The sequence below is a fragment of the Parus major genome, unplaced genomic scaffold (genome assembly GCF_001522545.3).
Source record: "Parus major isolate Abel unplaced genomic scaffold, Parus_major1.1 Scaffold220, whole genome shotgun sequence".
Taxonomy (NCBI): Eukaryota; Metazoa; Chordata; class Aves; order Passeriformes; family Paridae; genus Parus; species Parus major.
This window is the reverse complement of record NW_015379263.1, coordinates 434729-446941: the sequence shown is the minus strand read 5'-3', so window position 1 is coordinate 446941 and position 12213 is coordinate 434729. Positions and strand designations below refer to the sequence as shown.

The 12213-nt window shown below is 68.6% G+C and overlaps 2 protein-coding genes across 2 annotated transcripts; one reads left to right on the top strand and one right to left on the bottom strand.

The window, feature by feature from the left end:
• The first annotated feature begins 2582 nt into the window (after positions 1–2582).
• On the top strand, positions 2583–5019 carry WNT1 (Wnt family member 1). Its single transcript, XM_015615672.2, has 4 exons — positions 2583–2825; positions 3095–3348; positions 3534–3799; positions 4187–5019. Exons 1-4 carry the CDS (start codon positions 2725–2727, stop codon positions 4673–4675), a joined length of 1110 nt encoding a protein of 369 aa, XP_015471158.1. The 5' UTR covers positions 2583–2724; the 3' UTR covers positions 4676–5019.
• A 5712-nt stretch (positions 5020–10731) lies between these two features.
• On the bottom strand, positions 10732–12207 carry DDN (dendrin). Its single transcript, XM_015615676.1, has 2 exons — positions 12017–12207; positions 10732–11937 (listed from the first exon to the last, which is right to left on the bottom strand). The coding sequence occupies exons 1-2, from the start codon at positions 12184–12186 to the stop codon at positions 10881–10883; spliced, it is 1227 nt and encodes a 408-aa protein (XP_015471162.1). The 5' UTR covers positions 12187–12207; the 3' UTR covers positions 10732–10880.
• Between the last annotated feature and the right edge of the window lie 6 nt (positions 12208–12213).

Below are 12213 nucleotides of genomic sequence, written 5' to 3'. Positions count from 1 at the left end.
GCGGGGGGGGTGCAATCGCGAGAGCCACGAGGCGTTACCATGGCAACGGCTGCAGCAGTGCGGGGGGGCGCTGTGAGGGGGAGTCCCCGTGTGTCCCCCCCCCCGCCATGAGCCCGTTCCTGGGGGCACCGGGACCCGCACCGGGGGGACAGAGCCTCGTCCGAAGGGGAGCTGCACCGGCGGGGCGGGATGGGGATACGGGGAGAGCGGGGTCCCGCTTCCCCCCCCCCGCCGTGAGCCCCGGGAAGACAGAGTCCCGGCCGGGGGGGGGGTCCCTGTGCTTCACGGGGAACGGGGACCCCAACACCGTCACGGGCTGAGCGCTCCGCACCGTGCCGATACCGCCGGTTACGGAGGCCGCCCCGGAGCTCGCAGGCAGGGCAGGGGCCGGGACGGGGCGCGGGGGACCCGCGGGTGTTTCCACGTCTGTCTGTCCCCGTTGTCAGTCTGTCTGTCCCTGCTCCGTGCCGCGGGACGGGATGGATGCCCGCCGCTCCCAGGCTGGTACCGGCGGCCACCCTGGGGGCGCCGGGCAGCACCGACAGCCCCGACGGCTGCGGGAACTATTCCAGCGGCACCCCAGGACTGGGGGGATCCCGAGCATCGGGCCGCCGTGGGCTGCAGCAGAGGGGATGGGGTGAACGGGGGCTCGGGGCAGCGGGCAGGGAGTGCGAGGGCCGGAGGGTCCCGGGATGGAGCGGGGGAGGCGAGGGCTGTGGTTGCGCCCCGCCGCTGGTGGCACAGCCCCGGGCAGGGCCCTCCCAGCCGCGCCCCGGGGCCTCCCCGCGGCCGCTGACCTCAGCCCCGGGAGCCCCGACGGGGCGGAGGCCCGAGGGCGTGGACACGGCCCGGCCCGGCCGGGAACCGGGGCGGGGGGGCGGGAGCGCCGTGCTGGAGCAGACCCCGGCTCGGCCCTGGGCTCCTCCCGGGCCGGGGGAAGGGGTGCGGGTGGGTGCCGGTGCGAGCCCCCCACCCCTGCCGCCGTCCCGGGCTTTGTCCATCCTTGAATTAAACTGGTGAGCGGCGGCCCCGGGCCGTGACGGGCGAGCGGGGCTAATCCGGCCCCGCATGACTGGTCCGGGGAAACCGCGGCGGGGGGATTACCCCCCCCGGTTCCCGCCCCAACGGGGGACTCAGCTCAGGCCCCCCGGCCCGTCGGGCCCCGCACTGGGGATTTCACACCCACCCACAACCGGCTCGGGCGGGGGATGACGGGGAGAGTCGTACCGAAACCGAGACCGGGCCAGCACCAGCCCTGCGTGCCCGTGTTCTGGCCGTGGGCACGGCAGGCATCCCCCCGCCAGCATCCGAGCACCCCCTGCCCTTCCTTCTGTCCCACATCCCTCGATCCCTCCACCCCCCGGTCCATCCCTACCTCCGACACCTGGTACCGGCCCAGACTGGGCGCTCCGGGGCAGCGGGAGCCGTGCGGGGCCGTGCCGCGCCCACGCGGGTTGTAGACACCGTGGGTGTCCACAGGCACGGTCACGGGGGTCCGGGGTTCCGCCGGGACAGCCCGGGACAGCCCGGGCTCGAGCGGCTGGAAGAGGGTGTAGCCCCGTCCCGCTGGGCACGGACTGGAACGGGAGAAGGTTCCGTGGGCTCCGGAGGGGCGCCGACTCAGCCTCGACGGTCCAAGTCCCCGGGGACTGCACGTCGTGTCCCCCGGAAAGCCGGTGGTCCCAGGACGGTGTCCCCGGGCTTTCCCGGGACTGTGGTCTCCGTGCGCCCTGGGTTGTCACGGAACTCTGCCTCCCCCGTGCGCCCGGGACTGTCCCGGGAGATCCCGTCACTCCTGACCCTGTGCACCCCGGACTGTCCCGGGACACCCCGGGCTATCCCCGTTCCCCGCTCCCTCCGTGCGCCCGGAGCCGTCCGGGGCCGTCCCAGGTTATTCCGGGACCGGCTCCTCCTTGCGCCGAGAGCTGTCGCGGGTCGTGCCGGGCTCCCCCCGCTGGTGCCGGTCCCGGTGCCTGTAGACGGGACGCGGGACGCGGGGAAGGCGGGGGGCGGCAGCCGGGAGCTCTGGGCACGGGGCCGGAGCGCAGCCACCCGCCGGGCTAATCCGGGCCGTGACGGACAGCCCCGGCGCCGCCGCTCCCGCCGCCCCGTAAGAGATGCCGCAGCTCCGCCGCTCCCCATTGTTAGGGCGAGGACGCGGGGAGGCCCCGCGCGGCGGGACCGGCCCACGGGGACCCTCCGCGCCGCCCCTATAAGAGGGAAGGGGCTGGAAGATGCTCCCGGGTGCTGAGCGCTGTGCACCCGCCGCGCCGAGCCGAGTCCAGCAGTGCCGGCTCCCCGGAGAGCTGCCGGTACGGACCACCGGCACCGAGTACCGCGCACGGACCGCCGAGAACCAGCACCGGTACCGACACCGGGTACCGCGCACAGAGTGCCGAGCACCGGGCACAGAGCACCGGGTCCCCAGCACCGGCGCCGCGAACGGAGCGCCCGACGCCGCGCTCCAGGGCCGGGTCAGTGTGCGCTGGGCACCGCACCCCCGACGCCGCGCCCCGGCCACCGGCTGCAGCCCGGTGGCGGTGCCGGCCCGCCCGCCCGCCCGGCGCTCCCCGCGTCCCCCCGCGGCCGTCCTCATCTCGGAGCCGCCCCGCGCGTCCGGAAACACGCGTGGATGTAGCGGCCGGGTCGGGGGCTCTGCGGCACCATAAATACCGGGACGGCCGCTCGCCCGCGCACTCTGCCGGGGCTCCCGGGGCCGGAGCCATGCGCGCCGCCGCGCTGGGGCTGGCGCTCCGGGCACTCTGGGCTCTGGCCCTCTCCTCCCTCTCCAACACGCTGGCAGTGAACAACAGCGGGCGGTGGTGGTGAGTCGGACAGCACCGGCACCGGTACCGGCACCGGGGTGGTGAGGCGGGAGGGCGGGGCTGGCACGGGCACAGCGGAGACTGCCCCGTACCCAGGGACGGGGCGGGGGGGGGGGACACAGAGCTGCGACCCCCGTTTGGGATCCCTACAGGGGTACCAGGGAGGAAGATGCTGCAGTCACATCGAGGAACCTGCAGGGAGGTTGAGGTGAGGAGGGAGGCGCTGGGGACCCCCTGCTAATGGTCACTATCCCCACCTGTGCCCATAGGGGCATCATCAACGTGGCCTCGTCCACCAACCTGCTGACAGACTCCAAGAACGTGCAGCTGGTGCTGGACCCCAGCCTGCAGCTGCTGAGCCGAAAGCAGCGCAAGCTGATCCGTCAGAACCCCGGCATCCTGCACAGTGTCAGCTCCGGCCTCCAGACAGCCATCAAGGAGTGCAAGTGGCAGTTCCGCAACCGCCGCTGGAACTGTCCCACCTCCCAGGGCCCCAACATCTTCGGCAAAATTGTCAACCGGGGTGAGGCTGGGGGTCAGCACAGGGGTCCCCAGAACTCCTTCACACCCCCCCAAGTTGGGATGCTAATCAAAGCACCCCCGGTTTGTCATGGGGCATCACCAGCCCATCGTGATGGAGGGTTGGGGGTGCCGGTGGGTACCCCCTCCCCATCCCAGCAGCATCCTGAGGCCCCGCTCCCTCCACAGGCTGCCGGGAGACAGCATTCATCTTTGCCATCACCAGTGCAGGCGTGACACACTCGGTGGCCCGGTCGTGCTCGGAGGGGTCCATCGAGTCCTGCACCTGTGACTACCGGCGCCGTGGCCCTGGGGGGCCTGACTGGCACTGGGGGGGCTGCAGTGACAACATCGACTTCGGTCGCCTCTTCGGGAGGGAGTTTGTGGACTCCAGTGAGAAGGGTCGAGACCTGCGTTTCCTCATGAACCTGCACAACAACGAGGCCGGGCGCATGGTGAGGGCACTGGGGGAATGGTGAGGGCACTGGGGGAATGGTGAGGGTACTGGGGGAATGGTGGTGAGGGCACTGGGAGAATGGTGAGGGCAATGAGGGAACGGTGAGGGCACTGGAGGAATGGTGAGGGCACCAGGGGCTTGGTGAGAGCACTGGGGGCTGTGGGCAGCACTGAGGTCGGCACAGAGACGAGCATGGCCACTGAGATCTCCAGCCTGTTCCCATGTGTGTGCTGGGAACAGCTGGAGATGGGTTTTGCACTTGTGTTTGGGACAAGCGATGTCCGAGCGTGATGCGACCCTGCAGAAACGAGGGGTGTAGGAGCACGGTGGTCCCCAGGGACGTCCCAGGCTGCTCACAAGGCCCCAAATTCCCCCTTCTTTCCAGACGGTCTTCTCAGAGATGCGCCAGGAGTGCAAGTGCCACGGCATGTCAGGCTCCTGCACCGTCCGCACCTGCTGGATGCGGCTGCCCACCTTCCGTGCCGTGGGCGACGTCCTGAAGGATCGCTTTGACGGCGCTTCCCGCGTCATCTACGGCAACAAGGGCAGCAACCGGGCGTCGAGGGTGGAGCTGCATCACTTGGAGCCTGAGAACCCGGCCCACAAGCCTCCCTCGCCCCATGATCTCGTCTACTTCGAGAAATCCCCCAATTTCTGCACCTACAGCGGGAAGATGGGCACAGCAGGCACAGCTGGGAGGTTCTGCAACAGCTCCTCACCGGGGCTGGACGGGTGTGAGCTGCTGTGCTGCGGGCGTGGGTACCGCACGCGCACCCAGCGCGTCACCGAGCGCTGCAACTGCACCTTCCACTGGTGCTGCCATGTCAGCTGCCTCAACTGCACCAACACCCAGGTGCTGCACGAGTGCCTGTGACCCACGCTGGGACCACCCTGCCCAGCCCCGGAGGGGGTCTGAGCCACCCACCCCCCATGATGGGTGCCCGGCTGGATTGAAGGCACCCATGGGTGGGGGTATGGATGTGTCCTAGGGACCCCCATCCTGCCACGGGTGGGCTCAGTGCCACGCACCTTCCCGGCCACCCCCCGGCTCCACGGGGTCCCTTCTTGCTGTAAATAAAATATTTATTGTGGACGGTTTGGTGCCGCCGCCCCCACCCTGCTTCGTTGGCCCCAGGCCCTGTTTTTATAATTAAAGATAATAATTAATAATAATTAATAATAATGATGCTTTGTTACAGGTGTCATTGATAGCCTTTAGAGAAGAATAAAAAATATATTTTTATCAGTCCTGCTCTGATTTGTGTCTGGGGGGGCTGGGGGAAAGGGGATGAGCTGTGGGGGGACACCAATTTATCCCAAACTTTGGGATGTGCTGCCCATGTCCATCTGTCCATCCATCACTTCCCCATCCCCTCACCACCCCACTCCATGTCCATCAGCCCCTCCGGCTGCTGTCTGTCCATCTTTCTCCTCCTTCCTTCCCCTCTCTGCCATCCCCTCCCCGCAGACCCCCTTCTTTCTCCCGCTGTGCCCGTCTCCATCGCAGCCATTCCTGCCGCCGCTCCCGGCCGGGATGTCCGTCCCCACGGCTGCGGCGCCCATCACCATGGCACCTTGACTGCAGCATCTCCGATGCTGGAATTTGCCGGGGCGGTGGGGCTGGTGCCGCCGAGGCCGGGCGTTGGGAGCGGCCCCGGGAGGTACAAGACGACAGACAGGGAATGAGCATCGTTCATCACCGCTCCCGGCCGGGGCTGACGGCTCCCCTTGGCTCTGGGGGAAAAGCAGGGCCGGGGAGGGCACCGGGGTTACCGGGGCAGGGGCCAGAGGGGACAGAGCCGGCCACTGGCCCCACAAACAGCCCCACATCCATGCGTGGGGTCTGACCACAACAAGAGAAAGGCTGTGGCAAAGATGGGGTGCAGCTCCGTGCTTGGCAGGTGTTCTGCTGGCGTGGCTATCCTCCCGGGATGGGCATCTCTCCGGGACGGGCTTCCCTCCGGATTGGCATCCCTCTGGCAAGGGAATCCCATCAGAACGAGCATCCTCCTGGGACAGTCCTCCCACTGGAGCGGGCACCCCACCAGGATGGGAATGCAGCAGGCAGGACATGCCCTGAGATGGGTTTTGCCCTGGGATAAGCATCCCCAAGGGGTGGGCAGGTCCCCAGAATGGGCATCCTTGGGAAGGGGATGTTCTGGGACAGGCATCCCACGGGGATGGGTTTCCCACCGAGATGGGCATCCCCCTGTGATGGGCATCCCTGGGGCGGGCACAGGGTCCACACATCCCCCCTGCACCATGACTTCACACTTGGGGACATCAAAAACTCCCTCTCTGTGTTTGGGGGACCCCCAGACTGGTGCCCACCTGTCCCGGGGGTCCCCACAGCCTGGGCTCCCCCCCGGAGCCGGGAACCTCTCGGGGCCCCTGAGGCTCTGCCGCATCAAAGGCTGCGGGATGACGCTGCCACCACCCGAAATATCCCGCGGAGCCGATAGTGGAAAAGTTGATGTTTAGACTCAGAGGAGGGGGGGTAAAACACCCTGGGGGCCCCCGCTGCCCGCGCCAAGGTCAAAACACAGCCCAGCGTGGAGAATAAAATACCAAAATGCAAGGAAAACGCCTGGAAAGGAACACAGCCCGAAATAACCCTCCGAGCATCTCCCGCCTGCCGGGTTATCTGTCTGCTAAATTCTGCTCCTGCTTCAGCATGAAAATAGCCTGTTTTCCTGCGGTAGGAGTCAGGAATATAGATAATGACATTCTTATAAGTCACCTCTGTTACTCAGCTTTTCCTGCGTGTCCTGCTGGGCACCTCGGGCAGCCGCGACCCCCGGGTGGGCAGGGGCACCCTGGGCACGGGACACAGACCTCCCCGGCTTGGACAAATATTTCTGGGTGCTGGAAATAGCTGCTGTGGGCCAGCGCAGGGACGGGGCCAGCAAGAGAGACAGGAAGAGGGACAGGGAGAGGGCGGTCCCATCCTGCACCAGCCTGTCACATCTGGGAAGCCGGGTAACAGCTGGATGGTGGCCACAAGCCGGGCTGGGACAGCCCCGTTCAGGGATGGGGTGCAGGGGGGCTCTGCCTGGGGGTGTGGGACAGAGTGGATGACACACAGGAGTGCAGGACAGACGGACAGGGGTGCTTCCAGAACAGGGGAAAGGTGTCATTCCCAGAAATGTGGGACACTGGGACAGGACAGTACCGAGAGGTGTGGGACAGAAGGACAGGACAGTGTCCTGTGGTGCAGGACAGAGGGGTGGTGACATTCCCCGAAGGACAGGACAGTGCCCAGAGTTTCTGGACAGAGGGACAGGATGACACAGAGAGATGCAGGACAGAGCCATGCCCAGAGGTGCAGGACAGAGGGATGGTGTCATTCCCAGAATCCAGACAGAGGGACAGGACAGTACCCAGAGATGCGGGACAGAGGAATTTTGTCATTCTCAGAGGTGCAGGACAGGACAGGACAGTGCCCAAAAGTGCGGGGCAGGAGGACTGTGCCATTCCCAGAAACGCAGGACAGAAGGACAGGACAGCACCCACAGCTGCAGGACAGACAGACGGAGCTGTGCCCACCTACCCAGACCCTCAGGTAGCCCCATTTCACCTGCGGGACCGTCCCCATCCCACCCCCTGTCACCATCGCCAGCGGCACAGCCCCGTCCCGGCTCCCCTCGCCTCCGGTCGATGCGGACCCACGTCCCGCCAGCTCCCGGCTTGTCCGGCCGCCCCCTCCCATCCGCCGCATTCCTCCGGCGCGGGGCCAACGCGCCCAGCAACGGTGGCAGCGCTGGCCTCTAATCCCCGGGCATGCCAGCCCCGGGGGGACCGTCGCCGTCACCCACTCCCTGATAGGTGACCAATGCCCGAGACGAACAATTAGGGACAAAGCGGAGCCGCCGGGGGCTAACGCCGGCCTTCACGGGTGCCTTGTGCGGCATTCGGCGGGTTTAATGAATTGTCCATCAATCCTTTCAGCTCCGCTCGCCCGGGCTGGATTAATCTGAGAAGCCGCAGTGGGGAAGGAGCCGCTAAGCCTGTATTTATTACTCTGCCATTGTAACTAATTGAGGTAATTATCTGTGACTCCAACCCCGCGCAACAATGCCGCATTCACCGGACCCTTCCCACCGGCTCCTCGCGCGGCCTGGGAGAGCCGGCACCGCGGGCAGGAGCGCTGGGCCGCGGGGACACGCTGGGGACGGTGGCATGTGGATGGGCAGGAACTGGCAGCGAGTGTAAGCAGGTGACACCGCGCTGTGGGGACACGGGCAGTCCTGCTGGCACACGCGGGTTGTGGCGTGGCCGGTGCCAGCCGCACGTGTGGGTCACGGCTCTGCGGACACGCCAGCACATCCACGGATCTCTGGGGACACCAGTCACCAGCGACACGTGAAGGTCACAGCTCTCTGGGGACACGGCCAGCAGTGGCACATACACGGACATGGCTCCTTTGGGACACTGCCAACATCAGGGACACATGACAGCCACGGCTCTCGGGGGACGCCGGGTACCACCAGTGGCAGTCTGGGGACAGCACCAGCATCAGCACAGGTCTCTGGCGACATCACTGCCACAAGTGACACACGCGGGTCGTGGCTCTCAGACAGCAGCAGCACCCACGCCACATGTGGGTCACGGCTCTCTGGGAACACGGCCAGAGCTGGCACATCCACGGACCGGCCCCCTGCGACGCCACCGTCACCGGTGACACACGCGGGTCGCGGCTCCCTGGGGACACCGCCGGCCCCGGTGACACACGGGACGGCCCTGCCTCTCCGACTGTACCTGCACGGATGTCACACGTGGCTGGCGGTTCTTTGGGGGCACCGGTACCGCTCCCCCCGCCCCTCCCGGGGCAGGCAGGACCCCCGGTGCCCCCCGGTGCCATCGGTCACCGGCTGCGCGGCGACATCTGGCGGCCACAAGCGACAACGCGCCCCTGTCCGGAGGCTCCGGTACCGGGCGGGACCCCCCGGTCCCACGCGTTGGGAACCCCATGGGCTGAGCCCCCCCGGCCCCGGGGGGACCCCAGGCTGCGGCGAATTTCGGGGCCGGCGGGAGCCCCGGGGGTGCCGGGGGAAGGCGCTGGCGCCGGCGCAGCCCGAATTAGAAGGTGATTTTCCCGGCGGGGAGCGGGTTTGGGCAGGAGCTGATCCCACGGGAAGGGCCGAGCCGCTGCCCCCGCGTCTGGGACACCCCGCGCCACACCGGGCACCGCGCCGAGCCGAGCCATGACGTGCTGGGCTGGGCTGTGCCAGGCTCTGCCAGGTTGTGCTGAGCTGTGCCAGGCTGTGCTGAGCTGTGCCGGGCTCTGCTGAGCTGTGCCGGGCTGTGCTGGGCTCTGCTGAGCTGTGCCAGGCTGTGCCGGGCTCTGCTGAGCTGTGCCAGGCTGTGCCGGGCTGTGCTGAGCTGTCCCAGGCTGTGCCGGGCTGTGCTGAGCTGTCCCAGGCTGTGCCGGGCTGTGCTGAGCTGTGCCGGGCTGTGCCGGGCTGTGCCGGGCTGTGCTGAGCTGTGCCAGGCTGTGCTGGGCTGTGCCAGGCTGTGCTGGGCTTTGCCGGGCTGTGCCAGGCTGTGCCGGGCTGTGCTGAGCCTTGTCAGGCTATACCAGCCTGTGCCAAGCCAAGCCAAGCTGCAAAGGGCTGTTCTGGGCTGTTCCAGGCTTTGTGAAGCTGTGCTGTGCCAATCTGAGCCGTGCCAGGCTGTGCTGGGCTGTGCCAGGCTGTGCTGAGCTGTCCCGGGCTGTGCTGAGCCATGCCAGGCTGTGCTGGGCTGTGCCAGGCTCTGCCAGGCTGTGCTGGGCTGTGCCAGGCTGTGCTGGGCTGTGCCAGGCTGTTCTGGGCTGTGCCAGGCTGTTCTGGGCTGTTCCAGGCTTTGTGAAGCTGTGCTGTGCCAATCTGAGCCGTGCCAGGCCGCACCAGGCTGTGCTAAGGTGCACCAAGCCGTGCCCAGCAGTGGTGAGCTGTGGCAAACAGGCTGTGCTGGATGTTCTGGGCTTTGCCAAGCCGTGCTGAGCCGTGTCAGGTGGTATCAGGCTGTGCCAAGCTCTGCCAGGCTGCACAGAACTGTTCTGGGCTGTTCTGGGCTTTGCCAAACTGTGCCAGGCTGCTGTGCCAAGCTGTGCCAGGTCATACCGAGCCACGTTCCAAACGGTGCCAGGCTGTGGCACCCGTGACAATCCGTGACAAGGCATGTGGATCGTACCACACCTTGCCAACCATCCTGTGCCATGCCAGGCCACGCCGAGCCGTGCCAGGTGCCACCACAGCGGGTGCAGGACCGCAGCTGTGCCACTGCGGGCTGCAGTCGCCGCTGTGGCTCAGGCCAGACCCAAGTGTGGGACTTCGATGCCACCCTGGCCACGTGCCAGGACAGGGGACACATGGGGTGACGTGGCCCTGGGGGTGCCCCCCCAGCCTACCGGGTGGCCTCGCTGCGGCAGCTGCCCCGTGCCGTGACCTCCGCGCCGGTGTCACCGGGATAATGACAGGGTCGCGCAGGGGGGCGGGGGAGGAGCCGGTTTTAAATAACGTGCAAATTGGACACGATATTTGTGCGGTTTCCTGGGGCCGCGGGGATCCTCCCCCCCCCCGCAGCGTGACTAAGAGGTGGCGGCTGTTTGGGGGGGACAGCTTCCCCCGGCTGAGTCACTCGGGGTCCCCCCCCGGCCGTGACGTGGGGCCGGTGGCCGAGGGCCAGACCTGCTGTGCTCACCTACTCATTATGGGGGATACGGGGGCAGCTGGCACGTCCCACCCGTGTTGTGACGCACTGTGGTGGCGGCCGGGACACCCGGGACCTCCGACTGACCCCGGCACCGTAACGGACGGGGGGGGTCCAGACACCGGGGATGTCACGGGGGCGTGCCCAGACACCTGTGTCCTTGCTGGGGCCCACAGAGAGGCCCGAGGGGGTGATGGCCGCCCCCGACCTCACACAAACAGGGGCAGAGGCAGCACACCGGGATCCCGGAGCTTTTATTGGGGTCAGCCCGTGGGAACGCCAGTCCTGAGCCCCTCCCCCGAGACCACCCGCCAAGCCCCGCCCCCAAGAGCCACACCCAGGCAAGCCCCGCCCCACCAGTGCCACACCCCGGCAAACCCCACTCCTCAGGCAGGGGTGGGGCTGGCGGGGCCCGGGGGGGCTCCGGCGCTCTCCAGGCTGCTGCTGCTGCTGCTGTAGGCGCGGGGGTCTCGGCAGAGCCGCTGCCGGGAGCCCCCCACGCTCCCCTCGGCGTCCGAGTCCGAGTCGGGCGCCGTGTGCCGCCGGATGCGGGACACGGCCTCTCGCAGAGCCTGGGCGTACAGCACCGGCCGGCGCGGGGGGAGCCGCCCGCGGGACCCCCGGCAGCCCCCTGGGCTCTGCCACGGACTGCGGGGGCTGCCGGGGGGCTCCCGGGGGGGCGAGGGCGCAGCAGAGGGGCTGGCAACCCCAGGGGGCACGGGAGGGCTGCGAGGAGGGGTGTCGGGCCCCAGGGACCCCCTGGCATAGCGCACCTGCTGTCGCTGTGGGGGTGGCACGTACTGGGCTCGGACCACCACACGGGTGGCGTCAATGAGGACGTGTCCCCCCGTCCCCCGCCGCCCCCTCCCGCGGCCCGGAGCCCGCTCCCGGCCGGCTGCTGCCCGTGGCAGCGTCTGGCACTGCCGGGGGCTGCCGGGCCCTCCCGGGGACAGCTGCGTCCCACGGGGCCACCGGTGCTTGGTCTCGGTGGCCGCTCGGGGCAGCGTGTGGCTCCAGCCCCCCGGCAGGACCCCCCGGGGCAGCGTGTGGCTCCAGCCCCCCGGTACTGCCCCCCGGGCCCGAGGGGGGCTGCGGGGTCCCCGCAGGGGGCGGAGCTGCAGGGTGCGGTGGGGACCGTCATAGGCGGGGGGGGAGATGTAAGGGGGGGGTCCCCCACGGCGGGCGTGGGCTGCCTGCACCCGCTGCATGTGCACCTCGTAGGTGGGGGGGCCCAGCTTGTCCCCCGACACCGGGGGCAGAGGCACAGGCACAGGGTGCCCCCCCCGGGGCCCGCTGCCCCCTGTCCCCTCAAGCTGTCGCGGGGGGCAGGGGGTGGGGGGCACCCGGGGCCGGGCGGTGAAGTCCTGCAGGCGACAAGGGGGGTTGGAGGGCACCGGGGGCCAGGGGGGGGCCAGCTCGGCCACAAAGCGCTTCTCCAGGTACCTGCAAGACAGAGACGGGGAGTGAGGGGAGCGAGGGACGGGGAGCAGGACGGACCCCCCACCCCGCCGTCCCCACTCACGCGTACTCCCCGGCGATGCGGCGGTAGGTCCAGGGGGGCTCGGGCCAGCACCCCGCAGCCATGCCGGTACCCGCGCTGCAACACGCCACCGTGTCGATCTCCACCAGCACCACCTTGGTCCGCTCGCAGATCCGCAGGCGCCCCGCACCCCGCTCAGGACCCCCCAGCATGGCCCCGGTGGAGAGGGGGGTCCCCGC